This window comes from Felis catus, chromosome D4 (assembly GCF_018350175.1).
Source record: "Felis catus isolate Fca126 chromosome D4, F.catus_Fca126_mat1.0, whole genome shotgun sequence".
Classification (NCBI taxonomy): Eukaryota; Metazoa; Chordata; class Mammalia; order Carnivora; family Felidae; genus Felis; species Felis catus.
Window position 1 is genome coordinate 82162011 of NC_058380.1, and position 17889 is coordinate 82179899.

The 17889-nt window shown below is 42.1% G+C and overlaps 1 protein-coding gene across 6 annotated transcripts in view; it reads left to right on the forward strand.

Moving 5' to 3' along the window:
• Positions 1-17889, forward strand: part of RABGAP1 (RAB GTPase activating protein 1) — a 178893-nt gene that overhangs the window by 147834 nt on the left and 13170 nt on the right. For 5 of the 6 annotated variants that reach the window (XM_045043519.1, XM_045043520.1, XM_045043521.1 and 2 more), the window contains 4 exons: positions 1750-1791; positions 2042-2170; positions 13746-13838; positions 14275-14385. In XM_045043519.1, the coding sequence (XP_044899454.1) occupies positions 1750-1791; positions 2042-2170; positions 13746-13838; positions 14275-14385 (375 nt within the window). Of the gene's footprint in view, positions 1-1749; positions 1792-2041; positions 2171-5843; positions 5895-13745; positions 13839-14274; positions 14386-17889 lie in introns of those variants that run through there. The other variant, XM_023242690.2, reaches the window with a different exon arrangement.

A 17889-nucleotide genomic window follows, 5' to 3' on the forward strand; every position in this document is an offset into this window, starting at 1 on the left:
AGGAACTTAGGTACCTGACCACATCTAGCTGCAAAGGAGAATTTTTAAAAACTGGGTAGGAATTTGCTAAAAATTGGAGGGTCTGTTACTAAAACAAAAAAGATATTAGAGTAAGTAATAGTCTTTGCCAAGCATGGTTTGGCAGGGTGATTAAGAAAAGAATAACTAATTTCCAAAATAATATATGTTTGTTTGTTTATTTTGAGAGAGAGAGCACGTGTGCAAGCTGGGGAGGGACAAAAAAAATCCCAAGCAGGCTCCATGCTGTCAGCACAGAGCCTGACGAGGGGCTTAATCTTAACAACCATGAGATCATAACCTGAGCCTAAATCAAGAGTCAGATGCTTTACCAACTGAGCCACCCAGGCACCCCAATAATATATGTTTATTACAGAAACTAGAAAACAAGCAAAAAGTTCTAAAAATACTTCTAATCCCACTCTCCAGAGAGTAACTCTTTTAACATTTTGGTGTCTATTCTTTAAGCTTTTTGTGTGCATTTATTGATTTACATGTGTTATTTCTATATAGAATAACTTTTTCATATGGAGTATTATGTAATAATGTATATTATGGTTCTGTAGGTATATATTTTAAAATATTATGCTATATATGCTATTTGGTAACCTCTTTTCATTTCATGTATTTGAACATTTATGGACACACATCTGCACCTTCCTTCTTTTTAATTATGCCATATTCAAGGCATACAAAAATCCCTTGAAGAATTTCTGCCTTCTACCCAGCTTAAAACACTGTAAGATACACTATTACCAAATATGCCATTATTCTTACCTGCTACCAAATACCTCATTCGTTGGGTATACCATAATTTATGTAACCAATTCCTAGTCTCAATCAACCCTTTAAGTTTTATAGTTTTTCAGTATTATAAACAACCATTTGTTTTAAGTAGTTACTAAGGGCCTCCTGGCATGCCAAGTAATTTAAATAAACTTTTCAGCTAATTAGCTTAGAAAACCCTTGGGAGAACATTAGTTATGGAAACTGAGGTCCAGAAACTCAAAGAATTTAGCAGGTCTTAGTGCCTCCTCTTATCTTTTCTTTGTTCCCGGCACTCCCAAAGTGGTAGCTGAGGGAGAGGCAGGTTGGAGGGAGCCCTGAGCAGATTATGTTCTGGGGTAGAGGGCTCACACACAGAATGACTGCTGTATTTGGAGCAGGGCAGCACACAATAAGGGAAAAGGTCACCTGCAGTTATTTGCTGAGAGATCACAATTTTATGACTCTTATGTTTTGGTTGGGAAGCATAGAATACTTTGGAAAAGTGTTCTTGTTGAATGTGAGAATAGGGCTAAAGATTTCTTCTCTTGGGGCGCCTGGATGGCTCAGTCAGTTGAGCGTCTCACTTGGGCTCAGGTCCTGATCTCACAGTTCGTGGGTTCAAGCCCCACATCGGGCTCTGGGCTGAGTGCTCAGAGCCTGGAACCTGCTTCGGATTCTGTGTCCTCCCTCTCCCCTGCTCACGCTCTGTCTCTCTCTTCTCTCAAAAGTGAATAAACATTAAAAAAAAAAAAAAAAAAAAAGTTCTTAGAAGATTGGGAGACTGGGTCTGTTTTAGTAGCAGACCTGTAATTATTATTTTCCAAGATATTTTCAAGTTATTCCATTTCTTCACTTAATTAAGTTTTTATACTTTATCTTAAACTGTGGGGCATTCTGGGGACAGACAGCTGAATAGTTCAGATATGAACACTGAAAATATTCTTTTTGTGTTTTCTCTTCCAGGGAATAAGTGTTATTTTTAATGTCGCCCTTGGATTATTAAAGGTACACATTTATTTGTAAATTGAGTTACATCCCCTGTCCAGCACTTGCAGGATCTTGGTCTCGATCTCATTCTAAGCAGCTGTGCTGTAGCCCTGACCCTGACAGCAGCTAATGGGCAAGTGGCTCGGGCAACAGCTAAGAAGTATCTTCTGGGGATTGTAAAGGTGCTCGTGTTATACAGTGCTTCTTGTGCATCTTCATAGCCAAGACCTCTTTCTGTCCATGGTTGTGTTTTCTTTCTTTCGTCAAGACTTCCAAGGACGACTTGCTGCTGACAGATTTTGAAGGTGCCTTGAAGTTCTTCAGGGTCCAGCTTCCGAAGAGATATCGCTCAGAAGAAAATGCGAAAAAGCTAATGGAATTAGCTTGCAGCATGAAGGTAAAATAACATTTGCATCAATTTAGAATGTTTTGTTCAGTTACTGTCTCACCATTCCTGATCAAACTATGAACATTTACAATACATTAGTAGTAGTAATAATAATAATGTTTTCTTTGTATTTGTTTCCAAATATTCTCTTACATAGTCTATCCTGCGCATCAAATCTCATTGCCTCTCCCAACCTTTGAACTCTAGGAATGGAATTATTATCCTTATTTAGAAGATACAGTAAAACACAAAGAGTCCTGCCGCTAGGTGGTGGCAGGACTCTGGTTTCGTGATTTCTATGTTGTCCTTTAACTTTCAATATTTGTTGTTATGGTCAGTAATTCCCTGAAATGAAACTAACAATTAATGAAGGGAACTCACTCCTTTTCATCACTTTCAGTGGCATTTATGATTTGTATAGTTTTTAAAAATTTTTATATATATTTTTTTCATTTTTGAGAGAAAGAGCCTGAGCTGGGGAGGGGCAGAGAGAGGGAGACACAGAATCTGAAGCTGGCTCCAGGCTCTGAGCTGTCAGCACAGAGCCTGATGCGGGGCTCGAACTCACAGACTGTGAGATCATGACCTGAGCCAAAGTTGGACGCTTAACTGACTGAGCCACCCAGGGACCCCTGATTTGTATTTTTTTTTTTTTTTAAAGGCAGCATCTCTTTGTGTTAATGTAATATGAGTAGGAGAAATTCCATTGTCTGCTGACCGGAGCATAGACTTGAAATCAGATCTGAATTTGAAGTTATTTTATCTGTTTAAGGCACAATTTCCTGATATGTAAAATAACAGTAGACTTCCAGTTCTGGTTATATGTCAGACTAAGCTGACTCGAGCTACCATGCTTTAAACACTTGGAGGTAGCAAATAAAATATAACCCAGGAAATGTTTAAATACCTGGATGAACTTGAAAGAAAAAAAAAAAAGAAATCCCAAGTACCTGAATCACAGTAGCTCAAAGCTAGTGTGTGTGAAGTGCTAAAACAGGGGAATGTGGAACCTTGTTGATTTTAATGCTCAGGAAGACATATAATATGATTTTGGGTGTTTGGGAGGCAGCTGAATCTGGAGTCTTTGCATAAGTTAAGACCTTGGAATGGCTAACCTCTTTGTGAAAGGAGGAAATATAAAAACTACCTACCTATTATCCTGAGGAACAGTGGATATCCTAATATAAAATGAGTTGAGGATTTGAAAAAGAAATAGAACCTCTAGATAATGAAATAACTATTAAAGTTATTATTCATCTTAAAGTGTTACATACTTCACAAGTACTACGGATAACATTTGATGGTATTTTCCCATGTGCCAGGGACTGTGGTTAAGTGCTTTCATATGTGAGGATTGTAACTACAATATGTATACAGTGCTTACGATGGTGCCTGGTAATTAGTAAGGGCTTAAGAATTGATGGCTCTTCCTATGGTTATTCTCCTCTGGCTTTTCAAGCAGTTATCAAATGAACACTTTTCAGTAACATTTTCATGGATGATGGGTTTGTGCACAGGGCACAAAACCAAGTGAGCCCTGAGTTCCTCTTTCCACCTCAGCCTGGTTCACACGAGAGGAAGCTGCCTCTTATTTGCTGATGATTTCCTCCCCTCCAAAACCTCCTTTCTTCGTGTCCCATCTCAAGTTTCTGGAACGTGGTTCCTCAAGCCAAAACCCTTGCTTATTCTGAGCGCCTCTTTCTCTCACCACATCTTGGTCTATCCCAGCCCTGCTGGCATAATACACCCTGAATCTGATCACTTTTCTCCCCTTCTTTCTAACACCCTAGTATAACCATCACCTTCACTTCTTTTCTGGAATGTTCCAGTAGACTCCATGTCTCCCTGTTTCCACAATTTTTTTTTCTTGGTTTCTTTTTTGGGGAGGTGGGTTTTTATCCCATCTGTCCCTTGCTTGAAACTCTAATGGTTTCTTAGAATACAACTCAAGAGGTTTTGCCCTGGTGCACAGGGCACTGCACTGTTTGACCTCTGGCCACCTCTCTGATTGCACCTCCTACTTTCCCCCCTCACATTTTCCACTTTACACAACCTGGCTTCCTTGCTGTTCTCAAACAGCAAGCATGCTAAGCATGTTCACTCCTCAGGCTTCTGCACTGGCTTGTCTCTCCACCCATCATGTTCTTCTCAATGTCCACATGGCGTCACCATCACCTCAGTGAGTCTTAAGCTCAAATATCATACCATCAGAGAGGCCTTCTCTAATTACAGTGTCTAAAGTAGCTGCTCCCTCAACCCTTTACACCCTGATCTCTTTATCCTGTCTTATTTTCCTCATATCATTCATTGTTACTTAACATTATTTTAGATCTTTATTTGATGCTCTCCTCCCCCCCACCCCGAACTAAACCTTCAGCAGAGGGGACTTTATCTTATTTACTGCCAAATCCCCAGCATAAGAACAGGATTTGGCATAAAAAAATTAGTTGAATGAGTGAACAAATGAATGTGCTGCTGAATTTATACCAAGTGGTGTTTTGTAAAGAAGAGTTAGTTAATATGGCTTTGGGCAAGGCTTAAAATAATGTCCAGCTGAAGGTTTTATCTTTTGGTTTTCAGTACCTTGAAACACTTTAATAATATATGAATCCTTTATTTCCATAGGCCAGATTCGAGGTGTCTAATGTCTTTTTTCCTTTTTTTTTTTTCTTCTTTTTTTTTTGGCTTATGCTTTCAAGGAGTTAAGATAGATAGTGCTGCACAGCACACAAATTTTGTGCCTAGACACATAATTCCTTCTGGTCCTGGAGAGCTCTGCATGGCGGAGGTACACTTTGGATAATGCCCCCTACTTGCACATAGTCTCCGGTGAGAAAGATCGTAATCTTTCTTGAAATTGACCCACAGTGTGGAAAAGCCTACATATTGATCAGGACATGAGAATGAAATTTTTCTGCTAAAAGGTGGGATACAGTGTAGTTAGCAATGATTAGTTGTACTCTAGTAGGTTAATACTTAATGCCAAAATTATTAAGGGAAATATAGGCAACAGTTGAGCCAATTATTGGCAAAGGACCTCAGTCACTGTGATAATTTGCCAGCTCAAAAAAAGGAAAATCACTGTAAGCTCAGTCATGAGCGCTGCGTTATGTGGACTGCACGAGGTAGGGGTGCCTCCGTCAGCAAGAAAGTGCATCTGATCATCTGTGGCTTTGACGTCCCCTCTCTAGACATGGAAGAGGGGATCCCTGCTTTGTGAATGGCTTGGAAACTAGCTTTTTAACTTTTTGGTCTAGAATTTAGAAAGGGAGCATTGACTTTGTAACTTACTGAAATCCCATTCTATTATTTTTTAATTTCTTAAAAACCGTGGCTTCTGATTAAGGTGGGAATTAGGAATGCTTTGCCTCACATGCCAGTTGAGAAAAGAGTTACCTACTTTTGTTGTTGTTGTGTTTTAACAGTTTTGATGTTGTAATTTCTGGTATTTGTATAGTTTTTATAGGTATCTCATTTCTCCCTCACAGTTCCCTGTGAGGTATGCAGGCCAAGTCAGTTTCCAAGTGGAAACTGAGGCTTATAGAAGTCTTGGCCAACTGGTACTTGCTGGGCAGTGACAAGAGCCCTAGTGGAACTCAGGCCTTCTGACTCCACGTTCCCAAAGCTTCCCACTCCATTGCATTGCCTCTTCTCATTGCAGAATTGCAGCAGGAATTAAGTTTGGTGTGGCAATATCTGAAATGGCCACCAGATGGGTGTGTTGCTCAAAAAGGTCTGTATTCCTCTCTGCCTGTGTGTCTTCCTTTTTTCTATACATCTTTCTCTTTGTCTGTCTTTACTTACCTCTTTCTCCTTTTCTCTCTTTTCAGTCCTTTTACTTCTCCCCTCCTCTCTCTTTCCCCTGAGTTTATTATGGAACTGATATAATTTATTTTTTTTTAAGTTTTAGATCTCTGCTCTTAGTCTAAAATTTAATAGCATACATCAGAACTCGTTATTTGTCCATTGAGTTGCTCCCCTTTTATGGGTCATTGTCTTGAGATAGATTGTTCCTACTTTTTTTTTTTATTTACTTGAGAGCGCGCATGCATGCACGTGAGCAGAAGGGAGGGACAAAGAGAGAGGGGGAGAGAATCCCAAGCAGGCTCCATGCTGTCAACGCAGAGCCCAGCCTGGGGCTCAATCTCAGGAACCGTGAGATCCTGACGTAAGCCGAAATCAAGAGATCCTGACTTAACCGACTGAGCCACCAAGGTGCCCCTGTTTCCACTTCTGATAAAAGATCTAAAAGGACTTTGATTTACTAAAAAAAAAAAAAAAAAAAAGATTTTTAAGTAATCTTCTGCATCCAGTGTGGTACTTAAAACCACAACCCCCAGATCGAGTCACATGCTATACCAAGTGAGCCAGCTGGGTGCCCCAGGATTTTCACTTTAAATAGATTGTTCCAGGAGATCATGAATGGCCTTTAGGAGCTCCACAACACTTTCATACTCATAACTGTACTATGCATCGTGTTTAGAGGGAGAAAATTGGAAAAAAAATGAATTTGTAGGCCTTGCATTTTTTTAATTCAAGAAGTATGTGAGAGCAACTGGTTTTTTGTTTGTTTGTTTTTTATGTCTACACAGAGATGTTTGAGAATAAGTCAGATACGTAAGGCTAGTTTGGAAGAAGTAGGAGCCATAAAAGAGATAGCTGGTGAGTTTCTTAGATTAAACCTGAATGAAGATTTGACCCTTTCACTGTAGAATCCTGCCTAAGGTGAGATGGAATTCTGAGCCATTGATTGCTTCATGGGGATTTGTTATTTCAGACTTAAAGTGAATGTACAAGACTTCAAACTACCTGTAGAAAAAGACACTATAGAAACCAAATAGCAGTGTCTCGAAATTAATGTAATCCTAACCATTTGCTCTTTGGAGAAACAGAATACCCTTTGGCATTTGGGTGTATTTGTTCTTGGGGATATTTTTACTTAAGACCTTAATAGCAGAATTAGTTTGAAATTCATTCTCTGCTCAGATCATTTGTGTAGTTAGTGTGTGTTAGGATCTTAGGCCCTATGATTGCAGTGGCTTCATCAGTCTTGTCTCTTACTCTATTCACAGAATTTTGCATAGTGTCTACACAGTGACTTCATCCTTACAGTGATCATATGAGGTCATTTTACAGGCACATATACTGAAGCTTAGAGAACTGAAGAAAACTCCCAAAGGGTATAAAGTTAGTAAGTGATAGAGGTGGGGTCAGATCCCAGGAATTTCAGACTCTAAAGTCAATCCTTACCATCATTGTGCTGTGGTGTAAATGAGGGGGTGAATGAATGGGACGAGAGCTACTTGTATTGGTCCATTTTTGCTGATGTTTGCCATGTAATGGTGGGTGAGCTGAGTCTCTGTCAGTTTAGCAAAGTTGTAGCTAAGTATAGCCAAGTTCAGTTTTCCTTATGACTAGACCAGGCTATGGTTTTACTTCTGTGTTTGTTTCCTACCTTTTATATTGGATTTCATGAGGAAACTTATGAGTGCTCTTTTTCTCTGCAGTGAACTATAAATTTTGCTGGTTATCACAAGGGTAGCACTGCCCACTACCTTCTTATTTTATTTTAATAAGCTGGTCTCCCTTGGTTGTTTTCTTTGTTTGGGTTCTCTGCTACTAATTTGTTTCTTGCATTTTAGAAAAATACTCTGATGGTGGAACCAGAATGCCTAATTCTATTTAGTGATCTTTGAGGGAGTTTGAGCCTGAACTCTTTGAACAAATTAAATAAGAAGGCTCAGAAATTAAATAGAATGTTGATTTGTTTCAAGTGGTTATAAGTGCGGGCTTGGGAGTCCCACAGACCTTGGCTCTCATCCTGGCTCTGCCTCTGCTGTGTGACCCAAGGTAGTTTAACGTGACAGGGTTGTAGAGAGGGAAATCAGATGATGCCTTTAAAGTAGCTGCTGCTCTCCTGATGACTATCGTCATCATCACCACCACCCCCACCCCCACCACCATCATCATCATCATCATCATCATCATCATCATCATCACCACCACCAATGCTCATTTGACCTGCCCTGTTTTGACCTCCTCTGCCCAGGCGTCTGCTTTCCTTAAGCCAGTTCACGTCAACACGCATTTATAGATTTTCTTATGTGCTCAGTGTTGAACATGCTACAGAGATGGATGAGAAACAAGAGTCACTCCAGATTTGTGTTCCTGTGCTGCTGTTGCCACCTAATAGGCTGGGCCCTTGGCTCTAGATGAGTCACTTTCCCTAACTAGGTCCTGATTCCTCATCAGTGAAATGAGGTGATAATTCCTACTATACCTATCTCAGACAGTTGTTTTGGGAATTAAATAAAATAGTAGCTGTAGAGGTATCTTGTTATCATGAAAGTCCTGTGTAAATCTCAGGTTTTTAAATCAGTAACTAAATAAAGCGAAGACCCTGCCCCAAACATTCTAAAAAAGGAAGATGGACTTGTATCAAATTTCTTTGTTTAGCATTGAGGACTTTGGGGTCAAGATCTCCTCAATATACCAGACCTCTTCATACCCACCCACTCCCTCACACAACATACTTCACCCTGCCATGTAGACCTACTAATATTCAACCTCCCATCTCTCCTGCACTTGTGACTCCAGCCCAGTGGGGATTCTGACCTTTGCAGCAGTTTCTTAAGCCAAACTTGGAAATCAGCTCCTGTTTCCTATCCACAGCCTATTTCCTGTTCTTATGTGTTAAATGGATGTTGTTTAAATAGCTTGTTGCTTGCAACACATGTTCAGAGGGTAACTCTGTCTCTGATTCAAGATAAGAATGTAGATTTTTTTTAAAGTTTATTTATTTATTTGAGAGAGAGAGAGAGAGAGGGAGAGAGAGAGAGAGAGAGAGAGAGAGAGAGAGAGAGAGAGAGAGAATATGAATGAATAGGGGAGGGGCAGAGCAGGAGAGAGAATTCCAAGCAGGCTCCAAGCTCTCAGCACAGAGCCTGACGTGGGACTCGATCTCACGAATAATGAGATCATGACCTGAGCTGGAAGAGTTGGGACACTTAAAGGAGCCACCCAGGCGCCCCATTAATGTAGATACTAATAATAACATGTAATGGCTGCCCTTTTTATTAAGAAGACCTCATGTGTTGGGCGCTCTCCTGAACTCTTGATGTGCTTAATATCATGCAATCCGGTTAACAGTAGTCCCATAAGGACTACTGGAATTTTCTCAGATGAGGAGCCTGAGGCTGAGGTAAGGCAACTCACCCTCCTTGACAGAGTAAGCCAGTGGCATAGCCATGGCTCAAGTCTGGGTCTGTCCACCTACAAAGCCCAAGTTCTCAGTGGTAAACTGTCCCACCTCCCTCCCACCCATGTTCACGGCCACTCTCCACTTTCTCCACTTTCTCTACCAGATCAGGTACCAGCTCTCCTGGGACAGATAGCACATGTTTTAAGAGAGCATCATCCATTTCCTGTGATAGATAAATGACAAGTGACCCAGGAAGAGGTGTTTGGGATTAAATACATACTTCTATCAGGTTATCAAACTGGCATGGTCTAAGTCTCCACCTTCTGTCTGACTCAGGGTTTCTTTAACCTGGGACTGTGAGTGGCTCAGGGAGCACAGGGATCTTCTGAAATGGTATGCAGAATGCTTTATTGCTGGTGTAGGGTGAGGGCAGAGTTGGCTTCTGTGTTTTTTTATGGGATCCATGGCTTTCAGGAGACTTTTGAAGTAGTATTGTCTCTAACAGTGTTAAGAAACAATGTACAACTTGCAGCGGGATATAAAATTGGTTTTATCTAAATTATAAACGTAGTCTTATCACAGGAAATTATTAGTTTCCCCCCACCCCGAAAGTACATTTTAAACAGAAAAAATTTCAAAATTAAGCTTCTTTAAGGGCAAAAATACCTGTGTGTGATGCTGTGGTTTCCATAGCCTTCTGATAGGAGTCCACTAATAGTAGGTATGATTCAGAGCTCTGGGGCTGATTCCATAGCTTCCCTGCTTCCTCAATTCAATTAGATGTTATTGGTATAAGTAAGAGACACATAAAATGAACCTTAGACTTTAAGAGTGAGGACTATGTCTCTATTGATTATTTTCATGCTTGCTGTGTACCAAGGCATTAGGAATTTTACAGTACTTGGGAGTCCCTGCCCTTGTGGAGCATGCATATTGTGTCCTATATGCATCTTTGTATCACTAACGCCTCACAAGGAACACTGCACATGGCAGTGCTCAATTGTTGGATAAGTAAATGTCCTGCTGCATCCTTTTTAGGTTAAAAGGAAAGCCATTGGCTTTGATTTGTTCAGCATCTGATTATTGAGTCCCACTTATGTTCCAGGCATTGAGCTAGGTACCAGAGATACAGGGTAAGCAAAACAGATGTGGCTTGTTTCCCATCGGGAAGACAGACAATCAAGTAAGCACATAAATAAATAATTGTGAACTTGGACAGGTACCATGAAGGAATTGACTTGATGTTATGAGAATATATAATAACAAAGACCTGGCCTGATAGGGGAAGAAGGTGCCAGGGAAGGGCACTCAAGAAGTGACGTTAGAGCTCTGGTCTGAAAGGTGGATAGGAGTGAACCAGATGTGGGGCCGTCCAGGCAGGGGGACCAGACCTGCACCGTGTGCTCACTTCAGTTGCTATTTTCATTCAGAAGAAAGGTTGATGCAAAAAAGAGGAGGTCCTTTCTCATTAACTTAGCAGGCATTTCTGGGCATTCTCTTTGTGCCTGGACAAGGGACAGTGATGAGTGAGACAGTTCTGACCTGGAGAAGGCACTGATAATGGGACAGACAGGCTAAGAGGTGCTGATCTCTTGTTGGTGCAGCCTAAATAAGGAGGCTGGAATTGCTGATTTTGCTGCTGGTACCTGTTGGTTCCCCATTCAGGTATCAGACATCTGCCTTTTCATGGGGTCCATTCCTAAGACATAGCCTGAACTGGTTGGCTCTGGTATACAGCTGCCCATGCTCCAAAAGTCAGGATCGGCTGTGAACCCTTTAGAAGCGGTGTTGGTTTTATTTATCTTTTGTTTGTGGTGGGGGTGGGGGGTGAGGGGCAACGTGGTGAAGTGGGGGATGGAGACCAAGAACAAGCGAGGAGGAGAAATCTGGGAGCAAAGCAGAACTGATGAAGTCAGAACTCTGGACCAGCGAGGAAGATGGTGGAGCTCTGTTTGTGTCCAGTCCTGAGGGGTGATCCCTGAGGACTGACTGAGAAGCATAGGTGGGGACCGTCATCGAGAGAAACAAGCGAGAGCTCTATGTTAGAGAAGCCCAGAATAATTATGAGAATTATTTTTCAGCAGCATTTATTTTGTTTATTTAATTATAAAAATAAATCATGCTCAAGGCAGAAAACTTGCAAAATGTGGGAAGTACATAAAGAAATGCCTGGATCCTGTCATGAAAATGTCAGAACCAAATGAGATAGCATGTGTTAAAGGTTTTGACATCTATCAGGAACTCTGTGTACGGTAACTGCTGTTACAGTGCTGAGGCAGAATTAACCCTTCCGCTCTGAGAATGAGACATTTATCATAAGGGGTAAGGAAATGTACAAGAAACGGTTTTGTAATTAGCCTGTTATAATGTATGTTTATGGGGGAAACATGTTAGCCCTTCCTTACCCCAGAATGAGAATGAAAAGTTGAAGAACCCTGAAGATTTGTGAGAATGTTTTATAGGATTTATGTCAGATTTTTTTTTTTTTTAAATAAAACACTAGGTGGAGCTTTATATCCACTGTCCTCCCTGTCATTTAGCCAGACTGACAGCGAAGAACACGGGGAGGAAGTGTTTGCTGCCCACAAGCCTCATTTCTTTTCTCTTCCTCACTATTGATCTGTTAAGATTGTCTATAAATTTACTGATCACACAGATGTTTTACTGAGGTGCTTTCTTCGTGAATCACTTATGTACACAAAACATTTACCCCAGCATTGGCCTTAAACCGCAGAAGATCTGTCACTCTCCAGCTTGTGGTCTCACCCCAAGTGTTTAATGGGCATCTTTCTATAGACTGCAGCCAGGGCATTGTGTTATGTTCCTGGCTGCCTTCCTGTAGTAAGAGCCAGACTCTGGGAATAAGCTCTGATTGAGGCAGACCTGTAAACATCCGACGAGGGCAGTATCCATAGAGTCCATGGGAGGAAACACCAGGGCAGCTCAAGTAAGATGGAAAGGAAATCATGGAACAGGATTTGGAGATGCTGCACACTGAGGCTGCCCCACCCCCTTTCTAGGTCTCCATTTCTTTGTCTAGAAAATAAGGAAGTAAGAGGAGCCTACCTCTGAGATCCCTAATTCCTGGAACTGGGGGCTAAAAGTCCCGATTTGTGAGCCAGCAGTGCTGTGCTGATTATTGAAGCTTCGGAAAGGAATGAGCATTTGCTTTATGATCAGTGCTTAAATTGCACGTATTTATTTTAGCACTTCTCTATGTCTTGTATTTCATAGTCTTTCAAAGTGTAATTTAAAAAATACCAAAGGGTTAGTGGTTTAGAGGAAGGAGTCAAACAGAAGTGTAAGAGTTGCATCTTGAAAGGATGCCCTTGGTTACGTTCAGGTTGAAGAAAAAAAAAAAAAAAGGACCAGCCTATAAGAGGGGAGGGGAGCTGTTTAGGTAGAAGGAGAGCCAAGAGAATAAAGAGAAAAAAGATTGCCTGGAGGGAAGAAGAGTCCGTTGGTGATGTTAAAGAGTGAAAGGCTGGAACTTTGTAGTCGAATTGGGGAGAATTATGACCCACTGGATGGAGTGATAAAGAAACCACTAGTGACCTTCAAGAGAGTATTTTCTATAGAGTAGTCAGAACAAAAGCTTGATTTAGAGAGATTAAAGAGAGGCCATGAAGCAATGGAAGCGAAATGTATACATACACCTGTGGTTTGCAGTGGCTGGTAAGAAGTGTGAGAGAAAGAGGACAGTAGTTTGATGGGGTAAAAAAGCAGCTAAGCAGAGTGGTCGGCAGAATGGTGTTTTTAAGGGCAGAGGGAATTGTGTCTATTTGAAAGCAGCTCAGAAGGAGCTAGTAGAGAGGAAAAGTGATAGATAGGAGGATAGTAAGGTGAGTTCAGCTTGGACTTTGCATGGAGTTTAGCTGACTGGGCTCAAATCCCCAACCTGTCAGTCCCTAACTGAGTGACCTTGGTCAAGTTATGTAATCTCCTTATACGTCCATTAACTTGCCTATAAAATGAGGATGATAATACCATATCTTGTAGAGGTGTCCTGAGGTCACAGATTGAAAGCACCTTTCGGTAGTGCTGGTATGTGTGAAATAAAATGGTGGAGGAAGAAAGTGACGATTAGGAACAACAGGACCCAGAACTCAGGTAGGAAGGGTCATCATAGGGTATTCATTCTAACACTGTTAGTAAAAATCTTAGGAAGCCATTATCCTGAGCAGAACCCTAGACCCTAGTGATGAAGAAATCTGTGTCCTGAGCTTTCGCTCCACCGTGATGATTCCCCTCCGCAAATAGGAAACACCACTCCCGGAGTGATCGGAGATGCTCAGGTCAGCAGAGGTCTTGGTCTTCAGTGCAGGCCCTGAGACACTCACCACTTCTGATACTTTTTAATTTGTGCTGTGGTTTATCCTACAGATTAGTCAGAAGAAATTGAAAAAATTTGAAAAAGAATATCACACCATGAGGGAACAGCAGGCCCAACAAGAAGACCCGATCGAGCGATTTGAGGTTGGTTTGCTTATGGCCCGGGCGATGTGAAGACCTTTCAGGCCTTCCTTGCATATGATTGTGCCTGTAACTAGCTTTGTTGAGTGCTTTTTAAAATTCAGTTCCACTGTTTCTGGGTTCAAGTTTCAGTTTGAATTTGCAAATTGGAAAGTAAGATCTGTTGTGCTTTAAGCCAGCTGCCTGGGTTGTCACAGTTCAGTGGACTTCTGTCACAGTTAATCTGAAGTAACTGCTTGACAGAGTCGCTGGAACCAGTTAGGTATTTCTCACCAGAGACAGAAAAGAAGAAAGTGCTGGCTGCCAGCACGTTAGGACCAGCCTCTCCTCCCGTGATTTCCATAGGACTCAGAAATGAGTTTTGAGGGTCAGGCCTGAGAAATTGTCATTTTCATCACATTTCTACATGTTGTATAACTGGTTTCTTTCTACATTTCAGCGAGAGAACCGGCGTCTACAAGAAGCTAACATGAGGTTGGAACAGGAAAATGATGACTTAGCCCACGAGCTGGTAACCAGCAAGATTGCACTGCGCAAGGACCTGGATAACGTGAGTCTTACTTGGCAGAAGGGATGGATTCTGTTGAAACTCTTGGCTTCTCCCCTCATCGAGTGCAGTCCTTGAATGGTAGTATTTATTGTCCTAACACATCACCTACAAAGTGTCCTTCCTGTGATACCACTTGCTCTTATCACTGTTGCCTCCCTCCTTCCCTTCGGGGGTTTTCCGTTAAGCCCTCCTTCCCACGTTCTTGTCAAACAGGCAGCCCTCAAACTCCTTTCCCATCATTGTTTGATAAGAGGCCTTGTGACTAATTTGTATGCCCTCACAATTGGCAGGAGCATTTAATCATTATAATTTACTTACCTTCCCTGAGAAGAGATTCTGTTATCCTGCATGTTAGGTGCCTGTTGAATAAGCATTGCTGATGGTTACAAGGCTCAGTGCCTCAGCAGCTTGCCGTTTCGCCAGTAATTTCAGTTGGCAGATGTTCTTTCTTTGCTTTTCCTAATCGTAAGGATCACGGTGATGGCTTTCCTGGCAGGGTATTTGTCCATTTTCTATACTATAAGCCTCCCCTTGAACAAGTGTAGTCTTTCATATGTCGTTTAGGTCAGAAGTTGGCAAACTTTCTCTGTGAAGGGATGGATAGTAAACAGTCTCGGCTTTGTGGGCCATATGGTCTGTGTTGCAACATCGAACTCTGCCACTGGCACAGAAGTAGCCGTAGACAGTAAGTAAAGGAATGAGCGTGGCTGTGTTCCAATAAAACTTTATTTACAAGAATAGGTGGCAGGCTGGATTTGGCACATGAACTGTAGTTTGCCAACATCTGACTCAGATTTCCTTGTCAGGCTCCTAAGATTACTGTTCTGCTCATTGGTTTCCTGAGGTTCTAGAGAAGGCTCAGGCTGTTGAGGGTTCCCAGGGGACTTACATGACATGTTGACCCCCATAAGATCTATGAACTTCACGGGGTCCTTGACATCCACCAAATATGTATGAAAACAGCTGTGTTCTGTTTTTCTTTGAAAGTCCCTGCTTTCATTAGTTTCTCAAAGTGGTTCACAAGTGAGATGAGAGAGTGAGACGGCAGTACATACTGGTTTTTATTCTCTTTAGAAATAGAATAATGGAGTAAAAATTTTTGGACAGACCTGTATTCTAGTAGCAATTACACTCCTTCCAAGTAGAGTAAAATGTGCAGAGGTAGAACAGTAGCGTGACAGTGAGAATGCCATGACTCGGTGTATGTGAAAAACGCCACCAAAGTATTCGCCACAGGCAGTGTCAGTGCCTCTGCTTGGCAGCTGCACAAAGCTGCATGTAACTGGGAAGTCTCCTTTTTCCAGTTTTTGCAGGGAGGCGGTTTCAAGGTCATTAGCCCTCAGTAACCGGAACCTAGAGCTCTTACTGTCTTTTGGTTTACCACAGTCTGGCCATCAGGTTCGAGTCCCCTCCCTATGGTGCAGATTCCCGGCATGCCCTCTGTTCTTCGCAGGAACACAATAGAATCATCCCCTCCCTGTTCAGGCCTTTCTGCCAAGTGCATGGAGGGAGCTGGGTTACACTGAGCACGAACTGCTGAAGCAGGGCCACAGCGCACACCTGCGGCGGCTCCACAGAAGCTGGAGATCATGCCGAAAGGAGGTGAAAAAGACCAAAGAAGACGGGTCCTGGGTAGGAGCTTTGTGTTCCACAAAGGAATGATGTGAAGAGGCAACTTAAGCTAGGATCCAGGTGGATGTTTACTTGGAGCTGTTGCATTCTCATTGGACAGCCCCAGTAATCACACTGGTGTGCCCCTGTTTAAGGTGGATCACAGACTTCATATGTTCTTGAAGCTTGCCCCTAAAAAGGTAAAGGTATAAACCTTTTTTCAAGTTGTATTATCCTGACACAGTAAAGAACTAGGTCCTTTAACATTCCTGATACCAAAGTGAGAAATAGTTAAAAGTAATGTGAATTCCCATTTCCTGATCACGAATGATAGGCACTGTGATAGGCACTTTGCTAACCTCTGGTATCTCATAACCTTGTCTCAGCCTTCTGAGGAGGGTTTATGAGCCTCATTTATGGATGAGGACTTTTTTTTAACAATCAGGAAACTTGAGACTCAGAGAGATGGAAGCGCCCCAGAGGAAGCAGAGCCAGGAACCCAACCCAGGCCCATCTAATTGGAATGCCCCAGTCTTTTCTACAGTGCCACAGTCTCCAAAATAAATACGGAAAAAAGAGGCACCTGAGGGGCTCAGTTGGTTGAGTGGCTCAGTTGGTTAAGCATCTGACTCTTGATCTCGGCTCAGGTCTTGGTCTCACTGTTTGTGGGATTGAGCTCCGTGTTGGGCTCTGTGCTGACAGTGCAGAGCCTGCTTGGGATTCATTCTCTCTCTCTCTTACTCTCTCTCTCTCTCTCTCTCTCTCTCTCTCTCTCTCTCTCTCTCTCCCCCCCCCCGCCCCCCCCCTCCCCCCTTAGAATAAACTTTAAAAAATAGGTAAATAAATAAGGAGCGAGAAGGTACGATTTGATGTCATTAACTACATCAAAACCATAGATAGTGATACATAACAGCAAACCTTTTTTGAGCACTTAATTAGTTCTAGGCGTTGCCCTAAGTGCTTTTTACTTACTGTCTTATCAGATCCTCAAAACAACCCATGTTATGTCAGGGATAAAGTGCGATCCCCATTTATTTATTTATTTATTTGTTTGTTTGTTTATTATTTATTTTTAATATGAAATTTGTTGTCAAATTGGTTTCCATACAACACCCAGTGCTCATCTCAAAAAGTGCCCAAGGGATACAGCAGGAGTGTTGATCCCCATTTTACTGGTGAAGACCTGAGGCAAAAGAGGTAAACTGTCTGACATGGATCCCACTGTCAGTCAGTGCCACAGCCCTCAGATTGGAACCCAGATGGCCTGACGTCAGAGCTCACATTCCTAAGTTGGCTCAGAGGAGCAGGGCCCTGAACATCAAACTGAGGTCCCATCCTGTAGTGTCAGCCATCTCCACTAAGACAGACCTTCCCACAAGTCTGTCTTCTCGTTTCTTTTGAATCGTCACTGAAAACCAACTGAGGTTCTGAAGGGAGGGCTGTGGTGTTCTCTCACCCCTTTTTTTGTTTTTGGCCTTCAGGTACTCAGTCAGGTTTTTGAAAGAACTTCATTGTCTTCAGCTTTTCCCTTCTTGCATCCCAGAGTAAAATTATGGTATGTGACTTACCGGGTTTCCAGAACACTTTTCCAGTTGATGTTTTATGTCACTTTTCTTGTTCCTCATCTGTCACTTTTGTTAATATGGAAATTACTAGTTAGCCACTGGGTCCCTAGGTGACCCCAGCCATGCTTTCTCCTCTGTGGCCTGGGAGTAATACCCAGATCTAACATTGTGCAAGGCACCTGGCACAAGGCCAACAGTGAGTCCCCTCTGGCACACTTGCTGTCTGCACTGAGCGCAGCGTCAGAGTGAGAGGGAAACTTTCGGGAGCCCTCCTGCTGAGATTTGGATTCTGGCTGCACTAAGCATTACATCTGTGACCTTGAGCAGC